The sequence below is a fragment of the Centropristis striata genome, chromosome 17 (genome assembly GCF_030273125.1).
Source record: "Centropristis striata isolate RG_2023a ecotype Rhode Island chromosome 17, C.striata_1.0, whole genome shotgun sequence".
Classification (NCBI taxonomy): Eukaryota; Metazoa; Chordata; class Actinopteri; order Perciformes; family Serranidae; genus Centropristis; species Centropristis striata.
In genome coordinates this window covers 33,455,913-33,478,930 of record NC_081533.1, presented here as the reverse complement: position 1 = coordinate 33,478,930, position 23,018 = coordinate 33,455,913, and the positions used below count along the sequence as shown (strand labels likewise).

General features: G+C 33.3%; 1 protein-coding gene across 1 annotated transcript; it reads left to right on the top strand.

Annotated features, from left to right (window-relative positions):
* The first annotated feature begins 8,433 nt into the window (after nucleotides 1-8,433).
* On the top strand, nucleotides 8,434-22,732 carry LOC131989293 (uncharacterized). Its single transcript, XM_059354483.1, has 8 exons — nucleotides 8,434-8,491; nucleotides 12,009-12,136; nucleotides 13,612-13,762; nucleotides 16,678-16,757; nucleotides 16,844-16,934; nucleotides 17,632-17,742; nucleotides 19,034-19,204; nucleotides 21,225-22,732. The coding sequence occupies exons 1-8, from the start codon at nucleotides 8,434-8,436 to the stop codon at nucleotides 21,368-21,370; spliced, it is 936 nt and encodes a 311-aa protein (XP_059210466.1). The 3' UTR covers nucleotides 21,371-22,732.
* Nucleotides 22,733-23,018: the final 286 nt, after the last annotated feature.

Genomic DNA, 23,018 nt, shown 5'->3' with positions numbered 1-23,018 from the left:
CTTCATCTGTCACAGACATTTCAACTTTGGAGAGCAGCAACGAGGATGATGACGAGGATGATTCAGACATGGAGAGTGATGAATACAGCGGTGGTTACGGCCTATTGGTACCTGACAACTTTTCAGATATCCCGGCACCGTATCTAGATGACCCGTCCTATCGTTCCTCCTCAGGTAACCTTCGTTTTCTCTGGTCCATATTCACTTTTAAACTACACTACTGGTCAAAAGTTTTAGAACACACCAACTTTTCCAGAATTTAATTGAAAATTATGCAGTTTAATGTCTCAGTGTACTCTGAAATTAATGCACATTTGCAACATTTAAAATTCTTTATTGAGCATGATAGTGTTTTGAAAGTAAAAAAAAAAAGATTCAAAATCACATTTTATGTTGGACTAAAGGACTAAAAAAAGACACAAAATGACCAAAAAAAGACACAAAATGACTAAAAAAAGACACAAAATGACCAAAAAAAGACACAAAATGACAAAAAAGACACCAAAAGACACAAAATGACTAAAAAAAGACCCAAAATGACCAAAAAAAGACACAAAATGACAAAAAAAGACACCAAAAGACACAAAATGACTAAAAAAAGACACAAAATGACCAAAAAAAGACACCAAAAGACACAAAATGACTAAAAAAAGACACAAAATGACCAAAAAAAGACACAAAATGACAAAAAAAGACACCAAAAGACACAAAATGACTTAAAAAAGACACAAAATGACCAAAAAAAGACACAAAATGACAAAAAAAGACACCAAAAGACACAAAATGACCAAAAAAAGACACAAAATGACCAAAAAAAGACACCAAAAGACACAAAATGACTAAAAAAAGACACAAAATGACAAAAAAAAGACACAAAATGACAACAAAAGACACAAAATGACTAACAAAGACATGAAAAGAATTCAAAAATGGACAAAATAGCCCAAGACTCCATAGAGTTAAGTTGTTAACCCATTTCTTGTTCCCTGAAAAAGGCCTACTTGTATAATTCTGAAATGTACATTATTTTCCAGTTTTGGTTAAGCTTACCTTTTTTTATTTACCTCTGGCAGTTCACCACTTACCTTTGGACCCTTTCAAGCTGTTCATTTGACTTGAACTGCTTGAATTTCAATAAAAAACTGGAAAAATTGGGGTGTTCTAAAACTTTTGACCGGTAGTGTATGTTTGCAATGTCAGTTATAGCTATTTACATTTTAGTGGCTCATCTGTTGTCTCTATCTCTACCTTCATCTGTCACAGACATTTCAACTTTGGAGAGCAGCAACACTACCAAGGACGCCTCTACTTCCTCCCCAGCTAACCTCAAACCACTCCATCTGCTCTACGTTCTCTTGGCTTACTTCATCTTAGCATTTTAAAAAAAAAGGATTTTGTTTCTATGACATGACCTGAGGATTGCTTGCCAGAGTTCTTGTGCTTCGTCTCTATTAGTCTAGACGGATTTCAGAATAAAGGCCTCCTATAAGAAGTGAGGAGCATTTATGGGTACAAGTCGGGAACGGGCCTACCTTACATATCTCAAGGGAGTCCAAAAAAAATAGTTTCCAAGCGAAATTTTGAGTTTTTGACCTTCTAATTTGTATCAAATGCCCATCTTGCTCAGTCGTTGGACCATTTCCCCAAGTTTTTTTGTAAGTAGGCAATCAAAGATGAGGAAATTAAGTTTCTAGATCTATAGTCTAGAGTCAGAGCAAGGATATAGTGGAGGCTCAGTGTCTTTTTATATATATATATATATATATATATATATATATATATATATATATATATATATATATATATATATATATATATATATATATATATATATATATATGCAAAATACCAACTGGAATATTTAAAAGTGATATTGATTGAATATTTATATTTTAAAAGAATGACACAAATAATGCTTAATTTAACCTTAAAAGTTGGTATTTTGCATATATATATATATCTATATATATATATCTATATATATAGATATATATATCTATATATACATATAAAAAGACACTGAGCCTCCACTATATCCTTGTTTTGACCCTAGACTATAGATCTAGAAACTTAATCTCCTCATCTTTGATTGCCTACTTACAAAAAAACTAAGGGGACAATGGTCCAACGACCAACGGCCGCCATTTTAATATGCAAATGAGAAGGTCAAAAACTAAAAATTTCCGCTTGGGAACCATTTTTTTTGGGATTCAGCACCCTTGGAATAAGTAAAGTAAGTAGGTTTACGACTTGTACCCATAAATGCTCCCCACTTTCACTTTTGGGACCATTCTGTCTAGACTCTATGCAGATGATGTGGCCTGTTATCTCTGATCTAATAATCACTGTGAAGTAACCACAAATAAACATTTTCTCAAAGTTAAAGAGCAAAAGTGTGTCATCAATACAGATTTTTCAAGATTATATTTAGTTGTGTAGTATTAATAATGATTCAATGTCTTAAAGTGTCGCTGCTGCAAAGTATAATTATTATATTTTTAACTTTTATGGGATATAACCTTGATGGCACTTGACATTTTTAACATTTAATATACAGACGATTTGGGGATATTGTTGATGCTTCACAGTACTTTAGAACAACTTATTTATTTGTTTTTTTTTTTTTTACATTTTAGTGCTAATTCTGAAATATAATACGTGTAGATTTGTGTGGCCATCTTCCGCCACAGCAGACTATAAAACCTGACATTTTTTAAACCAAATAAAACTGCTGTAGACATCTTAACTTAAATGTTTGTCCAGTTATCAAAAACAAAACAAAAAAATTACACCAAATCAAGAAATTCTAGATTATTTTTTCAACTTGTAGAGAAGCATTAAAGTCTTCACGTGATGTGTGAAAATGTAAACAATTAAAAGAGTTGAAAATTAATGGTATGTAAAAAAGTGTCAAAGGAAAAGTAAGCATGCATTATCATTTTTAAACATATTCCATGGAGTTTATTTGAATAGTAAGTCTGATTTGTTAAGAAAAAGTGTGTAAACATGAATTATTTTCCTTGGTTTTAATAGCCTTTTGAATAAAATTAGCCATTCTGTAGTTTAAAAATGACTTATGTTGCTGTTAAAGGTCGTCTGTACTCTGTGCTGTGGCCTCAAACATGACAAAGTGAGAATTATGAGTTGAGAAGCCGAAAAAAAAAACTGAGGTACAGTGGCATCCTGTGTATCTCTGAAGCTCGCGCTGCGGTCGATGACTCAGTTCCTGAATACTGAGTGATACCGAGAGAGATTTAGAGGGCCGAGAGGCACAGAGAGTGAGGCCATGTTAAGGCATAGCATAGCATAAAGAGGAAAGGTTAAGGTAGAGAGAAAAAACAGATTGTAGTGGGCGGAAAGTACCATAAACAAGAAAAGCAAGAAGAGAGAAATGGCCAAAGTGTGGGCACCTAAATGTTAAAACCATATGTGACTGGTGAGCATCTCATTCCAAAAGCATGGGCATTAATCTGTAACAACTACAGCCTTTTTTAGGTGTTTGGAGGGATTTTCCCCCTATTCTGCCACAAAAGTGACACATTTTCCATGCACTAAAGATTTAGCTTTTAACCCATAAGAACCCAGGCACTGCAAAAAAAAAGAAAAAAGTTGGGTGAACTTAAAATTTCAAGGCAACAAACTTCCATAAAATTTTAAGTTGGACGATTAAACTAAATATTTTAAGTTTTGTTTTTGACTCTGAATTCAGATTTTTGTCAACTCAACTGTATATTGTACTAGCTTATAATTTCACATTGTCAGCTAATGTTGCAACCACAATTTTGAGTTAGCATTGATATGCTAATGGCTGCTCTTGTAGCTGTAACAAGCAGCGCCGCTAGCATCAGTTAGCCGCTAGCATCAGTTAGCCGCGAGCATCAGTTAGCCGCTAGCTTTCGCTAATGACCGAATTTCCCAACAAAGAAATAAGAGTTATCAGAACTATTGTCCCTTGTTGTGAACCCCAACTTAAAGATATAAGTAACAACAACTCACCAACTTGTTTTTGAGCATACAACTGGCTTCCTTTGTTGTGCTAACTTACATTATTGCCCTAAATGTCAATAATTTATATTTCAAAGTTTTACCAACTGAAATCACTGTTTTAGGCCAAAAAATACAAGTTGGCTTTTTTGCTGTGCAGTCAAGAATGTAGGCTTTTTGTTGGGCCATGCAACATTAATGGACCCAACAGTTGGTTTGTGCAGAGCTGACTGAAAGCAAAGATTGCTTCTAAAACCAGAATAATATCTGCAGAATGAATTCAGAATATCCAAATGCCTCGGCATGATGTGTTTCAGTTTCAGAAGATTGTCTTATTCAGAATATTAGCATGCACGTAGATGTAGTGACTCATATCAGGTGGTAAGGTCTGGCAAGGGAAAATCCCAAAACGGGAAAAAAAAACATTTATTTATGAAACTGGCTTTCTGCATGGGGGACACAGGGGCAATAATACACCATGTATCATAGAAAGAAACAGTAAAAATCAAAAGTATGGTCAGAATAATTATCTTCATGGGTTATATTGTTTCTATGAGAAAAAGTAACTAAAAAACTAAAACAACAAACAACAAAACATAAAATAATGACAGCGTTTGCACTAACCAGATCCTGTTAAAAACATTAAATTCTCCTCAGAGACACTGTGAAGACATGATTGATTCTGCTGAGAATCTGTTTACACAGAGCAGAGAGGAGAGGACAGGAGAGGCTGTTTACACAGAGCAGAGAGGAGAGGACAGGAGAGGCTGTTTACACAGAGCAGAGAGGAGAGGACAGGACAGGCTGTTTACACAGAGCAGAGAGGAGAGGACAGGAGAGGCCAGAAATATGACTAATAATAATAATACTTCAATATGTGGAGAAAACTGTTTTGGTAAATGGACCTGCACTTATTTAGCGCTTTGCGACCTCTCAAAGCGCTTTACACTACAGACTGACTCATTCACCCACACATTCATACTGGTGGCAGAGGCTACCCTAAACGGTGCCACCTGCCACCATTGGGAATTCATTCACACACCGATGAACGCAGCATCGGGAGCAATTTGGGGTTCAGTATCTTGCTCAAGGATACTTCGACATGTTGGCTGCGACGGTCAGGGATCGAACCACCAACCCTTCGATCGGTGGGAAACCCACTCTACCAACTGAGCCACAGCCGCCCCATTTTGGTCATTTTATGTAGTTTTTGTTTATTTTATTTTATTTTTTTACATTTTTGGTAATTTTGTGTTGTTGTTGTTTTGTTTTGTTTTAACAACATTTGTGACGCCTGTGGACACTTGGAAAAGTGTTTATACACTACCGGTCAAAAGTTTAAGCTTAACCAAAACTGAAAAATAATGTACATTTCAGAATTATACAAGTAGGCCTTTTTCAGGGAACAAGAAATGGGTTAACAACTTAACTCTATGGAGTCTTGGGCTATTTTGTCCATTTTTGATTTCTTTTCATGTCTTTGTAAGTCATTTTGTGTCTTTTTTTGGTCATTTTGTGCCTTTTGGTGTCTTTTTTTGGTCATTTTGTTTCTTTTTTTGGTAATTTTGTGTCTTTTTTTAGTCATTTTGTGTCTTTTTTTAGTCATTTTGTGTCTTTTGGTGTCTTTTTTTGTAATTTTGTGTCTTTTTTTAGTCATTTTGTGTCTTTTGGTGTCTTTTTTTAGTCATTTTGTGTCTTTTGGTGTCTTTTTTTGGTCATTTTGTTTCTTTTTTTGGTCATTTTGTGTCTTTTTTTAGTCATTTTGTGTCTTTTGGTGTCTTTTTTTGTCATTTTGTGTCTTTTTTTAGCAGCAGGTAAGACGAGAGAGAGAAAGAAAGAGAGAGAGAGAGAGAGAGAGAGAGGGAAAGGGGGAGGGGGCGTAGAGGAAGAGAGCGCAAAGAGCAGAGAGCTCACCAAGAAGCGAGAGTTGAAGTTGAGGAAGAGGCTTCGTGGAAAAAGGAACAAAATAAACTAAAAAAACCACGCTGGAGTTCACAGCCTGGCCGATGATCTTTGACAACATATTTTAAGAGAAAGAGAAGTGAATTTGTCAGCATGATGAAGCTGTGGAGTCGCCTCGGCTTCCTCGGTGAGTTCACACCGCAAACTTACTGCTGTTTACTTCTGCGTGTTAATACAAGTATGTTAAATTTATATGAGTTGAGTAGAAATGCAAAAGAGGAACGCAGCAGAAAAAAAGAGAGCTCCCGCCCTCAATTTTTTCAAACCTTTCCAGTCTTCGGTTGAGATTGTTTTTCACACAGCCGCGTGGTTTCTCTCCTGATCATGTCCATTTTTGATGAGATCGCTAATTCAACCAATTCCACTGCTATTTTATTTAATGCACCAACACTTTCAAGGCCTTGATTCAGTATTAAACACACACCTGAATATGTTTGAATGATTTTCAAGGTAATTCAAAGACTCAAGGAGCGACTCGTACATGCAGAAAGTAACAGGAAGCACACAAACGCTGCGATGAGTGAAAAATAAGTGACTAAATGTGAATTATTAGGATATTAGAAAGCAAAAAAACAGCAAAATGCACATTGTTAATTTGAATCCCGCATTATTATTATTATTTTTTTACTATTTATTATTATTTTTTTACCATTTATTATTATTTTTATATTTAGCAGGCTTTTCTTGTCCTTTTTTTTTTTACTTCAGGCTCATTTATTCCGCTTTAAATTTGCAAAATAATGCAGGTTTTGCCGGTTATTTTGATTTTCTCTATTTAATATAAAAATAGGACAAAAGATAATTATTTTATACAATAACTTCTCGTTTGTTTAGCCAAATAAAATATTTTGCACACTGATATGAATGTATATCAAATACTGCAAGACATAATAAACTATAAAAATTAATCAAAAGATTTTTTTACAGACTTAAATGTTCAAAATGAATGCATTTTTTCTGTTCAATTTAAAGCTACAAACAATATATACAACACACACACACACACACACACACACACACACACACACACACACACACACACACATATAACAAATATATAATCTAAATTATGGGGGTATCAGTTAATTATGTTATCCATTTCTTTCTAAACAAGACTGATTTGTTAAGATACAGAAAATATAAAGAACGTGTGTAAATATTAAATATTTTATATTATATATAAATTATATATTTTATATATTTTAATATGAATATATGTCACATATAATATAAAAAAATCAATGTATTACATAATAAAATATAAAATAAATCAGAAGATATTATGGATGATTCAGTTTCTACATCACAAAGCAACCGGCAGTACAGAGGTCAAAGGTCAGAGGTCACAATTAATGGAATTAATGTTTAAACATATTATTTATTTTTAATTATTTATTTATTTATCTACTGTCCTGCCCTTTTTTTAATGTCTCTGCCCTCCTTTTCACATCAGCGGTCGACTTTTTCACACATTTGCAAACTTGTTGCAGCAGCAGATCTGTGAAGCAAAACTACGACATATTTGTGTTATTTTATGTTCTGTTTTCTTGTTTTATGCACATTTGTGTCTTTAGTTTAAATCTCTGAACCCCCAAAAAGACGTTTCAGGACGTTTTTTTGTTATTGCTCTTTTTTACATTCTCCTCTTTTGTTTGTCTTGTATCTTGTGTTTCTCTGCAACATATAAACTCTCTATAAATCTATAACTCAAACATGTCTTTGTGCAGAATAACACAGTAAGAATGACAGAAAATAAAAAAAGAAGAAACTCAAGTTGAATTTCCCTCATAAATTATCTTTTAAAAATTTGAATAAAATGGAATTTATATATAAACACCTTTCCAAGAGTCACAAATGTTGTAAAAAACCCTACGGAAATACCAAAAAAGACACAAAATGTATAAAAACCTAAATAAAATGACCAGTTTTCTCCACATATTGTACATATTGAAGTATTATTATTATTAATCATGTTTCCAGCCTCTCCTGTCCTCTCCTCTCTGCTCTGTGTAAACAGCCTCTCCTGTCCTCTCCTCTCTGCTCTGTGTAAACAGCCTCTCCTGTCCTCTCCTCTCTGCTCTGTGTAAACAGATTCTCAGTGAATATTTGCAGAATTTAATGTTTTTAACAGGATCTGGTTAGTGCAAACACTTTATTTTAAATGACACATGTAGAATAAAGAGATTCTGACACAAATATCAACATTTAAAGCTTCGTGTTGGTTAGGAAAGTTCAAACTCCGACAATAAAACCTGCTTTTACAGTTTCTTTCTATGATAAAGTGTCTTTTTTGCGTTTTGTTTAAAGGAAACCAACTCGGGGTACTTAAAGTACTCTTAATATTACATTATGTGGAGTTTGGTTTCTATTTATGTTGTTGTTTGTTTCTTCTTTCTGTTTCAGTTCTAGTATTTTCTACGGTCTCCATTGGACAAGATGAACAAACTGCTGGGCCACCAGGTAATAATCATGATGTGAAGTCTAATAATGTTTTCTACGGGGGCATCGACCCTCCCAACAGACACCATTGGGTTACTGGTGGGCGGTGGGTTTTTAGGGGGAGATAGCAGGTCAAAAGTAGACGTCACATAGAGATGTTGTACATCATCTAAAAGCTGGAACCTGGAGGTAAATTTGAGATTCAGCTCAGCTTTGTGAGTCCAACGTTTCTAGTTAGAAGATCCTTGATAAGAATGTGTTTCAGTGAAGCGTCAATTCAAAATTTGAATCGACGCAATTTAACCCTCTATGGCACAGTTCAGATCACCCAAAAAAAGACACAAAATGACCAAAAAAGACACAAATTGGCCACTAAATGATCGAAAAAAGGCACAAAATGACCAAAAAAGACACAAATTGACCACAAAAAGAAATTAAGTTACCAAAAAGACAAACACATGAACACTTTAACACAGTGGAGACAGAGCTGACTTCCAAAATGATTTGGCGACCCCCAGAAATCATCTCGCGACCCCAATTGGGGTCCGAACCCCAAGGTTGAGAATAGCTGCTCTATGGTACGGTGTTGCCCCATTTTTGGCCTGTCAAATTCATACAATGCATGTTTTTGAGTGATGCAATACTTTAAAAAAGAGGGAAAAGTATAGGGAACCAATAGCAATGCTTTAATTTGCCACATGACCTCCAGGCGGCCATATTGAAACCCTTTTGCAGACTTTTCCAAAGGAAACAGCTTTGACATTTTGCGCCACAAAAAAGCACTCAAAACTTCATTTTCTGGCCCTTTTCCATCTGGAAAAAATATATTCCTACTGATAGGGGAGTAAACCTTCATTTTCAATAGTTTCATGCAATTTATTTTCTGATTAAATAATGGAAACTTGTTAAAATGCAACTGAACTTATACCAGACCTGGGCACTGGGCGGCATGCGGGCCACATCCGGCCCGTTGGCTGTCCTTGTCCGGCCCGCATGAGGTTACCCAGAAATTAGAAATCAATACAACCGCAGTGCTTTTATTTTGAAAAAAATAGCAAACATTATCATTAGCACTAGAGCTAACAAGCACTTTTACTATAGTTAAGACAACAAATATAGCCACTAATATGTATGACAGAATAAAATAAACTCTAACAAACCTTGTGTCCTGTCAGTCAGCCACTATAGAAGCCTTTTTCATACTTTATATCAACTTTATATGAATTACGACGCACTCGTTATTATTTACCGTTCGTTTTTTCATTTAACCGTTCTACCGGTTATTTCCTGTCACTACCTTTCAAAATGAAAGCACCCGTTTCACACTGGGCGGCACCTTTTCAAAATAAAAGCATCACAACATTGTAAAACACCTTGAAAATGTACAAACATGAAAAACAAGCTATATAATACAAAAACATAAATAGGAACCTTGCTAAAGGACATTTACAGTTGTGTTTAAAATAAATGTTAAAGTGATACAGTGATTGGAGTATTTACTACTTTTTACTGCTATATTTGATTTACTCCACATTAACAGTCTTATCATAACATGTATTCCTATCAGTAGCAGCTCAAAACCAGATAATTTACTGTATTTTATAAAGCCATTACATTAATATTGAACAGAATTTAGTTCAGAGTTTTGGTCCGGCCCCTGCAACCTTCGTGGTGTTGGTCATGTGGCCCCTTGGGGAAACAAATTGCCCACCCCTGGTGTAGGCCGTTCGTACAAGCATAAAAATATGACTCATATTTACGTTTACGGTTCATTGGTGTGTGTATGAATTCAGGTGGCACCAGTGTGCCCTGGTAGCCACTAACACCAGAATGAATGTGTGTGTGAACAGGTGAATAAGCACAGTTTGTAGTTTGAAGCGCTTTGGATAAAATATATTTATTATTATTTATATCACATATTTGCTGTTTAACCCATAAGAATCCAGACCAAGTAATCCTTAAAGGTAAATTATGGGGGATATACCACAGACCAAGTGGACCACATAGAACATATTTATGATGTTATTTAAAAAAAAATACTACCCCTAAATGTCAAAGATCTGTGATGTGACATAAACGTTACATTGGGCGTTTATGGTATTTGTGTTCATAATATTCCTAATTCTAAAATAAATAAACTAGACATTTTCTGCTTACAGAAACACAAATTTGACTTTTTCTTTGCATCTCCACAACATTTATCAAAAGTGTGACATTAATAGTGCTGTTTAACAACAAATTATTTTTCAGACTTGTTTTTAAGTAACAAAATAAGAATAAATAAAAACAAATAACCATTTGCCTTTTTGTTTGCATCTCCATAACATATATCAAAACTGTGACAGGAAATATGGTCAGAACAAGTTAAATGCAATACAGGACAAACTATTAAAGGGTTATAATTGTTGTGTGGGTTTAATCTTAGATTCTAGAAGATTTAAAGTTTTTGTTACAAGGGTGTCACCATAGGTTCTTATGGGTTAAACTGTCTTTTATAACACTTAAGCAGGACGTTTTTAGCCCTTAACCTAGATCAATGGTTTTGTAGACTAAATTTACAGAAACTGCAGCTTTATTTTTACAACAATTCAGCCGTAGAGGTTGGAGATCTTGTTGAAAATTCATCTTTGTTTATAATTAAGGCCATTAAGTTATTATGAGCAACCAGGGAAGCTTTCAGCTGAAAGTCACCAGTTACCGTGGTTACTCAGTGGCACATTTTTATGCAAAAACTTACACTGCAAAAAAAAGAAAAGTTGGGTGAACTCAAAATTTCAAGGCAACAATCTTCGATAAAATTATAAGTTCGACAATTAAAATAAATATTTTAAGTTTTGTTTTTGAGTTTGCTCAACTCTGAATTCAGATTTTTGTCAACTCAACTGTAAGTTGTACTAACTTATAATTTTACATTGTAATAACATTTAATCCTTACTTCTGCTAACTTCTGCAATGTGCTGAATTGGCACGATTGTAACGCCGCTATGAAATGTCAGCTAATGTTGCGACCACAATTTTGAGTTAGCATTGATACGCTAATGGCTACTCTTGTAGCTGTAACAAGCAGCGCCGCTAGCATCAGTTAGCCGCTAGCATCAGTTAGCCGCTAGCATCAGTTAGCCGCTAGCGTCAGTTAGCCGCTAGCATCAGTTAGTTGCTAGCATCAGTTAGCCGCTAGCATCAGTTAGCCGTTAGCATCAGTTAGCCGCTAGCATCAGTTAGCCGCTAGCTTTCGCTAATGACCAAATTTCACCACTTTCCCGCATTTCCCAACAAAGAAATAAGAGTTATCAGAACTATTGTCCCTTGTTGTGAACCCCAACTTAAAGATATAAGTAACAACAACTCACCAACTTGTTTTTGAGCAGACAACTGGCTTCCTTTGTTGTACTAACTTACATTATTGCCCTAAATGTCAATAATTTATATTTGGAACTTTTACCAACTTAAATCACTGTTTTAGGCCAAAAAATACAAGTTGGCTTTTTTTTGCAGTGTGCCTGCTGGGTCTGAAAACAAACGTCAGCGAGTTTGAACAACAAATTAATGTGAACTACTTCATATTTTGATGTGTGTGAACTGAGCTTTGAACAACGCTGGTTATCGTTGTGTGTCTGATTCAGATCCTACTGTTACCCCGACCCCGACCCCGGCGCCGTTAACAGATGAAACTGCCGCCACCTCGCCGTCCACTCCTCAGAATAATAACTCATCAGTGAATGAAACGGATCAGTTTTCTCCAACTTTTACGGTAACAGCTGCCACATTTTATGTACATTTTCTTGATAATTGTATATATTTATTCCGTCATTTATTTATTTATCCACATATTCATTCAAAAATGTTTACATTTTATTTATTTATGCTTTAATTAATTAATTTTTTATTTAATTATTCACTCAATTATACACCATTTTCTACATTTATTTATTTATTTACTAAATTATTAATTTTTAAATGTAATGTTTTATATTTATTTATTTATTTGTTAACATTATATTCATTTAAAAATCATTAGCAATTTTTTCAATCAATATCCTTTATTTAACCAGGTAAAAATTCATTGAGATTAAAATCTCTTTTTCAAGATTTTTAAATCTATTAATGTATTTATTCAATCATCTATTACTTAGTCAAACATAATTTTGAATTAAAATATTTTAATTTGTTTACATTTTTATTAATTAATTTTTTCAGTTATTTATGCAATTTTTTGAACATTCTATTTATTTACTCATTGGTATACAAATTATTTAATTTTATTTATTTTACCTATTTATTTATTTATTTACTTTACTTAATAATTATTACACTCATCATATAAATAATTTACAATTTTTTAAATCTATTAATGTATTTGTTCAATCATCTATTACTTAGTCGAACACAATTTTAAATTAAAACATTTTAATTTGTTTACATTTTATTAATTCATTTGTTCAGTTATTTATGCAATTTTTTGAATTTTTTTATGTTTTTATTTTATTTTTAATTTTTATTAAATATTTACTTATTGATATATACATTATTTAATTTTATTTATTTTACCTATTTATTTATTTACTTTACTTAATAAGTATTACACTCATCATATAAATAATATAATAATATAAACAACTTTCTTATAAAGTTGAATAAAATGAAAATAGATTAGATTAAATTTGTAAAAGATATAAAGTAAATATCAGTTATATTTTTCTCTGACATCTATTCACTCACTTATACATTTTTAATCTATAATTTATGTATTTATTTATTAAATAACTAATTCATACACACATTTAAAACATTTTTAAATGTAATGTTTTATATTTATCTATTTGTTAACATTATACTCATTTTTTTTAACTCCTTTACAATTTTTTAAATCTATGAATGTATTTATTCAATCATCTATTACTTAGTCAAACACAATTTTGAATTAAAATATTTTAATTTAATGATAATAATAATAATTAATTTGTTTGCATTTAATTAATTCAGTTATTTATGCAATTGTATGCAACATTTTATTTATTTACTCATTGACATACAAATTATTTAATTTTATTTATTTTACCTATTTATTTATTTACTTTACTTAATAAGTATTACACTCATCATATAAATAATATAATAATATAAACAACTTTTTTATAAAGTTGAATAAAATGAAAATAGATTAGATTAAATTAGTAAAAGACATAAAGTAAATATCAGTTATATTTTTCTCTGACATCTTTTCAGACTCCAGGAGAAGCAACAAGTGTGTTGCCGACAACGAAAGAGGAAGTGAACGACACGAGGGCGCCTGGCGAGCTGCCAGGAGGTGGTGGTGGTGGTGATGATGTCGTGACGACTGTTGCCATGACAACAGCCGGCACCTCGCTAGGACCAGGTACATTATGGTCGAGTGAGAGTCACGTGACTCAGTTTGTCTTCCTGAGTTTCAAACCACAACTGCTACAAGACTCTGCAACACACACACACACACACACACACACACACACACACACACACACACACACACACACACACACACACACACACACGACACACACAGACACACGCACGCACACACACACACACACACACACACACACACACACACAGCATTCACGCACACACACACACACACACACACAAACACACAGCATTCACACACACACACGCACACACACACACTAGCATTCTCGCACACACACATACATAGCAGTCACATGCTCACACACACACACATACAAGCCCACACACACACACACACACACACACACACACACACAGCATTCACGCACGCACACACACACACACACACACACACACCACACAAACACACACACACACACACACACACACATACTAGCATTCACGCACACACATACATAGCAGTCACATGCTCACACACACACACACACACATACAAGCCCACACACACACACACACACACACACACACAGCATTCACGCACGCACACACACACACACACACCACACAAACACACACACACACACACACACACACACAGACACATAGCATTCTCACACACACACACACACACACACACACACTCACACACACATTCACGCACACACACGCACACACACATACATAGCAGTCACATGCTCACACACACACATACAAGCCCACACACACACACACCACACACAGAGCATTCACACACACACACACACACACACACACAGAGACACATAGCATTCTCACACACACACACACACACACACAGAGACACATAGCATTCTCACACACACACACACAGCATCCACGCACGCACACACACACACACACACCACACAAACACACACACACACACACACACACACATTCACGCACAATGTATTTATCCCTTATTTATTTTTCATTTTTAAATTTTATTTACAACTTTGATTTACTTTATTTACTCATACTATTCATGAGTTTTCTTACTTGATTTATTCATTTATTCATACAAATTTTATTTTATTATTAACACACACTCAGGTTTATATTTTTATTTATACACTTATTTATTCATTCATGCACAAATTTCATAAATTAAATAATTTATTAAATTGATATTCTATTTTAAAAAACTAATTTCAAAATAAAATGTATTTATTAAATGTATTTGTTATTCATACACACTTTGTTTTTATTCATTATTTTATTTTAATGATTTATAAAACAATTTTTAATTTATATTTACATTTTTTACAACTTACTTACTCACTTACTTTTATTATTATTATTATTATTATTATTATTTTATTACTTTTTTTTTTTTTTTTTTTACATTTTATTTATTCATAGCTGAAATTAGAGAATTAATTGTTACAATTTTTTAAAAATTTCCCCCATGCCCAGGCACAAAATGCAACAATTTAACTATCACAATTTTCTGTCATTTTATTGCTGAAACAATTAATAGTTTCATTGAGAAAACAATTTTCAAAGTTGAAAACTCCTTTTCCTGATTATTCTGACACCACATGAATGCAGCATAATATGTGTAACCGCCCTGTGATTTGGATCGGCTCCTAAATTAAACATAATAATAAATAATAATAAAATAATAAATAAGAGTTCATCATTAACCTTTCTCTCTTTCTTCTTTAGTGATAATTGAAGAAACGGGTAGTTCATCCTGGGGTAAGAATGCTTTATTTTTATTTTATTAATATTATTTATCAGGCTAAAACGGCATGCTCTATTCTATTTTATTATTTATTATGCTACTTTTTTCTCCTTTCCTATATCATTGCTCCTGTTACACTATTAATCAGACTGACTTATTGTAATTCTAGATTTTTATTTTATTTTCAAAATTTTTTTAAAGGTGTAAAACTCACTTGATGTTCTGTTCTGATGTTATTATATGGAAGCACATTAAATGAAAAAATAAAGAAATAAAAATGGACAGATTCTTGTAATTATGTGATTTAACTTTGGAGATCATTTCTAGAAAAAAATGTCTTAAATAAAAAAAAACAAATACCCCTATATGAAAATATCATGTAAGTTTAAAAAACAACCCCAATAAATTCTGAAATAAAAGTCAGGTTTTTGTACTTTATTAAATAAAGTTTCTCATAATAAAATGTTATTTAATAACGTTTTTTGTTTCATACTGTCACTGTTTGATACAAAATATTATTATTACTATGTAATATAATTATGATTATTAATTTAATCAAATAAATATAAAATGATTATTAAAATGATTATTAAAATGAAATGATGTGTAAGAAAAAACAGCAAATTGTAAAATTGAGTAATTATTAAAAATAATCTGAACTTATTATTACTTATTACTAATTTTTATTTAATTCAATAATTAATGAATCTCTTTGATCATGTCACTTTTTATGACACAGTGATGTTTGAATATTTATTAATTCATTTAAAATATGTAGGATATATACTATAATGACATAATTATATATATATATATATATATATATATATATATATTATATTATTTACAACGTATGTAAGTTTTGTATTTTATTAAATCTCATGAAAACAATTTTATTTAATTTTATTAATAAACAATTTTATTTAATTTATTTAATAATTAATAATTATATAATTGTATTTAATTTTTATTTAATTCAATAATTAATGAATCTCTTTGATCATGTCACTTTTTATGACACAGTGATGTTTGAATATTTATTAATTCATTTAAAATATGTAGGATATATACTATAATGACATTATGATATATTGTATTATTGTACTAATTTCAAACAAGTGTCACTAAGTTTAAACTTAATAGCTGATGTTAATAAAATAAAACAGTCTGTCTCCCTTCAGGTTATGTGATCCTGGTGTTGATCATCCTGGTGATCATCGTTCTGTGTGTCATCCTCTACTTCCTCCGGAGAGTCTCCAGGGTGAGAAAAGCACATTTTCGGTGACATTTTCCATTGACACCCACTCATTACATGTGAAGTGAAGACTCGTCTGTTTATTTTTCCAGACGTACTCATTCGACCTCCATCGCCAAGTTCCCGCAAACCATCTAAACGAACCCATCGGCACCTTTGAACCGGTCTACCTGGACGACCTAGGTGTGTGTGGCTACTTTTTTAATTTTTAATTTATTTTAATTTTTTTATTTAAACATATACAGCAGTAGTACAGTAACAGGAGTAGCAGGGTAAACATTACATTAATAAAATTTATGAAACATCTAAATAATACAAAAATAAAGATAAATACATAACTAGAAAATGAAAATAACAATAGTAGTGAAATAATAATAAAAGAAAAAAATATATACACTACTGGTCAAAAGTTTTAGAACACACCAACTTTTCCAGAATTTAATTGAAAATGATGCAGTTTAATGTCTCAGTGTACTCTGAAATTAATGCACATTTGCAAAAAGATTAAAAATCACATTTTATGTTGGACTAAAGGACTAAAAAAAGACACAAAATGACCAAAAAAAGACACAAAATCACAAAAAAAGACACCAAAAGACACTAAATGACTAAAAAAAGACACAAAATGACCAAAAAAGACACAAAATGACAAAAAAAGACACTAAATGACAAAAAAGACACCAAAAGACACAAAATGACTAAAAAAAGACACAAAATGACCAAAAAAAGACAGTTTTTATAGCTTTCTTGTTTTTAGCATTAGAAATTGATTTGAAGTAAATCTCCAGTATTTAGGTGTGTGTGGCTACATTCAAATAGCTGTACCACGTGTGAGCACATCCTGACGTGTGTGTGCTTTGGTTTATGTGTTTTATTTCAGAACGACCAGCTTCTAAAGACCAAGTGACCACCGACGACCTTTCACCTCCTCCCATATCCAACGGCACAACGACACAGGAACCGGAGGAGCAGGGCTCCCATGGAGACGGTGGTACGACACCAAATTCAACTTATTTTTGGTGCTTTATTTAAAATTCAACAATTTAAGTCCCTGACATGTGTTGTAACATCCATTCGTCCATCAAAACACCACTAGAATTAAATGTTTTTACTAATAAAAGCTAAAAATGGACATACTAGGGGATATTTAATTCTAAAAATCAATAATGTTGCATATTGAAATTAAACATCAATTCATTTCTCAGTCCACTAGATCAGTAGTTCTCAACCTTTTTGAGTCGCGACCCCCAATTTAACATGCATGTTGTCCGTGACCCCCACTCACTGAACACAATCTCACATGCACAGTTCAGATCATACAAAAAAGAAACAAAATGACCAAAAAAAGGAAACAAAATGACCAAAAAAGACACAAATTGACCACAAAATGATAAAAAAAAGACACAAAATGACCAAAGAAGACACAAAATGACCAAAAAAAGGAAACAAAATTACCAAAAAAGACACAAATTGACCACAAAATGATAAAAAAGACACAAAATGACCCCAAAAAAGAAACAAAATGACCAAAAAAGACACAAATTGACCACAAAATGATAAAAAAGACACAAAATGACCCCAAAAAAGAAACAAAATTACCAAAAAAAGACACAAATGACTAAAAAAGACACAAAATGACCAAAAAAGGGAAACAAAATGACCAAAAAAGACACAAATTGACCACAAAATGATAAAAAAAGACACAAAATGACCAAAGAAAGACACAAAATGACCCCAAAAAAGAAACAAAATGACCAAAAAAAGACACAAATGACTAAAAAAGACACAAATTGACCACAAAATGATAAAAAAAAGACACAAAATGACCCCAAAAAAGAAACAAAATGACCAAAAAAAGGAAACAAAATGACCAAAAAAGACACAAATTGACCACAAAATGAAAAAAGAAGGACACAAAATGACCAAAAATTAATGTTAGGTTTATAAATGGCACAAAGTTTGTGTTTGTAGCTGTGATGTTTAGAACTAAAATCTAACTGAGTTCATTATAGTTAGCGCCTTATTAAATGTTTTTTAACTTGGTCACAGGGACTATGTTGTGGTATTCTTAAAGCCACAATGAAATTGAAAAAAAAGTTTCCCAGGCAGAAATGAGAAATAAAAGAAAGCTGTGGGTAAACAGAAAACCATACCAATGACCTCATAGAACTTGAATCACTCGAGAGTTATTTCCTGTGCTAAAAACCTAAATGGAAATTACCCAACAACAAACTCTGAACATTGATCAAGTCTTCATCTCGTCTTACCTTCCTTCTCTGCAGCTCCACAGGACCAGCAGGACGCCAACGGTCTGGAGACCTCGCCACCCGGTAACGCCAGCCCCTCGCTGGGCGCCGCCCCCGCCGACAAGACGTCCAGCCCTCTGAGCAGCACCAGCCTGTTCTTCGATGCTATCGGGGAAGAGCAGCAGAACGAAAACAACAACAACCCTTGTGAGAGACTTAACATAGATAAAAACGCTAAAGATATATATTAAGATATATACACTACTGGTCAAAAGTTTTAGAACATACCAACTTTTCCAGAATTTAATTGAAAATGATGCAGTTTAATGTCTCAGTGTACTCTGAAATTAATGCACATTTGCAACATTTAAAATTCTTTATTGAGCATGATAGTGTTTTGAAAGTAAAAAAAAGATTCAAAATCACCTTTTATGTTGGACTAAAGGACTAAAAAAAGACACAAAATGACCAAAAAAAGACACAAAATGACCAAAAAAGACACCAAAAGACACAAAATGACTAAAAAAAGACACAAAATGACCAAAAAAAGACACAAAATGACCAAAAAAGACACCAAAAGACACAAAATGACTAAAAAAGACACAAAATGACCAAAAAAAGACACAAAATGACTTCCAAAGACATGAAAAGAATTCAAAAATGGACAAAATAGCCCAAGACTCCATAGAGTTAAGTTGTTAACCCATTTCTTGTTCCCTGAAAAAGGCCTACTTGTATAATTCTGAAATGTACATTATTTTTCAGTTTTGGTTAAGCTTACCTTTTTTTATTTACCTCTGGCAGTTCACCACTTACCTTTGGACCCTTTCAAGCTGTTCATTTGACTTGAACTGCTTGAATTTCAATAAAAAACTGGAAAAATTGGGCTGTTCTAAAACTTTTGACCGGTAGTGTATATCTTAACCTCCTGAGAGCCAAGCTTTTGTTTGGTATGTATTGTTAGTTTAGATATTTTGGATTTGTAGGACCTGATAAATACAAAAATTAAGCATTGTCTTTGAACAGGAATTAGTTTTTGAAAAAAAATAATGGGTTCATTTTACTGTATAACGCAATTAATTCACCAGTGAATAAAACTTTTTTTCTCCTTACATTTACACCCTCTCATTTGAAGAATGATAGTAAAAGTCTATTCGTTTTCAAATGAATACTTCCTGATTAGCAGCAGTCGGAACTTGTTGCTAATGCTAAAAATAGTCAAACTTGCACAGAACATCAAACTACAAACATTATTAAGCACAAATACACAATTTTTAGCCATAAAATCTGATCAGCTTTGGTACCTGGTCCACTTTTGTCTGGGTAAAAGCTGTTGATTGACTTTACCAAGATGCTGCCATCTGATTTTTACACTGATTGATGTATTGTTCTTATTCTAGAGTGCATAGTTATAGTTAAGCAGAATGAAATATAAGGTCCAGAAAACCTAAAATGAAATGTCCACATATGAGGACGCAGGGTCTCAGGAGGTTAAAGGCGTACTCAAAAGATTTAGTACTGCACATACAAAAACAGTGTTAGTAAAGGTGAAGCACAAAAAATACTCCAAATAACCACATAGCCCCAATAGACGGAATTGTCCAAAAAGTGAAAGTAAGGAGCATTTATGGGTACAAGTCAGGAACTGGCCTACTTTACTTATTTCAAGGGTGCTGAATCCAAAAAAAATGGTTCCCAAGCGAAATTTTGAGTTTTTGACCTTCTCATTTGCATATCAATATGGCGGCCAAATTGCCCATCTTGCTCAGTCATTGGACCATTTCCCCTAGTTTTTTTGTAAGTAGGCAATCAAAGATGAGGAAATAAAGTTTCTAGATCTATAGTCTACAGTCAGAGCAAGGATATAGTGGAGGCTCAGTGTTTTTATATATGTATATATATATATATATATGCAAAATACCAACTTTTAAGGTGAAATTAAGCATTATTTGTGTGTTTTTTTTAAGGCCGACATAAATATTCAATCAATATCACTTTTAAATCTTCCAGTTGGTATTTTGCATACATATATATACATAAACTACTAGCGGTTTGTTTCTAACCTGCTTCTAGTCTTGATGCTAAGCTAAGCTAAAGTATTAGCTATTATCAATCTCATAATTCCCAGATAATTCCCAGATTTTGCCAGAAGTGTTTTTGAATATATTTTTTTGGAAAACATATTTTAATCTCAAATCTCATTCTTGTGTCCTTCTCCTTTCTTTAGCGGTTTGCTCCAGTGACCCGTTCGTAGAAATTAACCTCGATGAGCCGGCGTGGTGCGCTCAGCTCCTCACTTCTCCTGAAGCTCCTTCTTCTGTCCTCCCCTTCTCTCCTTTCTCCTTCTCCTCATCCTCCTCTTCTTCTCCTTAGCCCCAGATCTGTTGTGGAAAAACACATTTTTTTTATATTTTTGTCTTTTCTTTACATCCTGCTCAACCATAGGCAGTGAAAAGTGTCTAAATTTCAACCAACAAGCTGTAAACATGAAGAGCTAGCTTCAAAATGTTGTTGTGTTGTGTTTAGATAATTATTTAGCAAACTGAACAGTCTGATGAAGTGTGTTTTTTTTATTCAAATTTTAGCTAGCTAAGCTAACTAGCTAGCAGGTGATTCAGCGATTTTTTTGATGTTCTCTGGCCTTTTGGATCATATTAGTTTTGAAAAAGTTACCTCAAATAATGCATTTCTGATCACTTCATCTGTACATGGATAACAGAAACATTTTTTTTCATCCTGCTCAATTCAAGCCATGAATGTTTACCTGTGAAAAGTGTCTAAATTTCAACAGACAAGCTGTAAATATAAAGAGCAAGCTTTAGAATGTTGTTGTGGTGTGTTAAGATGCATTTATCAGTCTGCTAAAGTTGTTTTTATTATCCAAATTAATGTTATTTCCTCACAGTACCTTTCTTGTCCTCAGCTCATTCAAACTACAGTTAGTCCAGATAACCATTAGCTAACTAGTTAGCGGGCGACTTCGCAATTTTTGGATGATTCTCGGACACTGACACCTTTTTGATCATACTATTTTTGAAAAGTTACCTAAAGTATATGTATTTCTGATTACATCATTTGAAAATAACTTGTTAAACCTGTGAAAACTGTATTTAACATGGATAACAAAAACCTTTTTGTATTTTCATCCTTTCTTTTCATCCTGCTCAACTACAGTCAGGAATATTTGCCTGTTAAAAGTGTCTAAATTTCAACCAACAAGCTGTAAACATGAAGAGCTAGCTTTAAAATGTTGTTGTGGTGTGTTAAGATGCATTTAGCAAACTGAACAGTCTGATAAAGTTGTTTTTTATCCAAATGAATGTTATTTTGCCACAGTGTCTTTCTTGTCTTCAGCTCAGTCAAATGACCGTTAGCCCAGGTTACCGTTAGCTAGCTAAGATAACTAGCTAGTTGCGACGAAGCATTTTTGGACACTGATGCCTTTTCGGTCATATTATTTTGGAGAAATTGCCTCAGATTTTTTATTTCTGATAACTTCACCTGTGAACAACTAGTTAAACCTATAAAAAATATTTGCCTGTTAAAAGTGTCTAAATTTCAACCAACAAGCTGTAAACATGAAGAGCTAGCTTTAAAATGTTGTTGTGGTGTGTTAAGATGCATTTAGCAAACTGAACAGTCTGATAAAGTCGTTTTTTATCCAAATGAATGTTATTTTGCCACAGTGTCTTTCTTGTCTTCAGCTCAGTCAAATAACCGTTAGCCAAGGTTACCGTTAGCTAGCTAAGCTAGCAGGCAAGACGATGTACTACTCGGCACTTGGAAGCTTGTAGTTTTCTTACGGATCCAACATGGCTGCTGCAGACGCGAAACTCTCTTTAGCTGTAGACGGTGTTTTAAATAGTTTAGAGCGAAAGTTGAAAGGCGAAAGGTCTCTCGGCGGCTCCGCTGTCCCCCGGCTCGGAACGAGATCACCGGTAGCGCCGGTGATTAGCGCCGTACCGGCGAGACTGCTGGTCACCGCCGGTGATCTCGCTCCGAATCGGGGGACAGCGGAGCC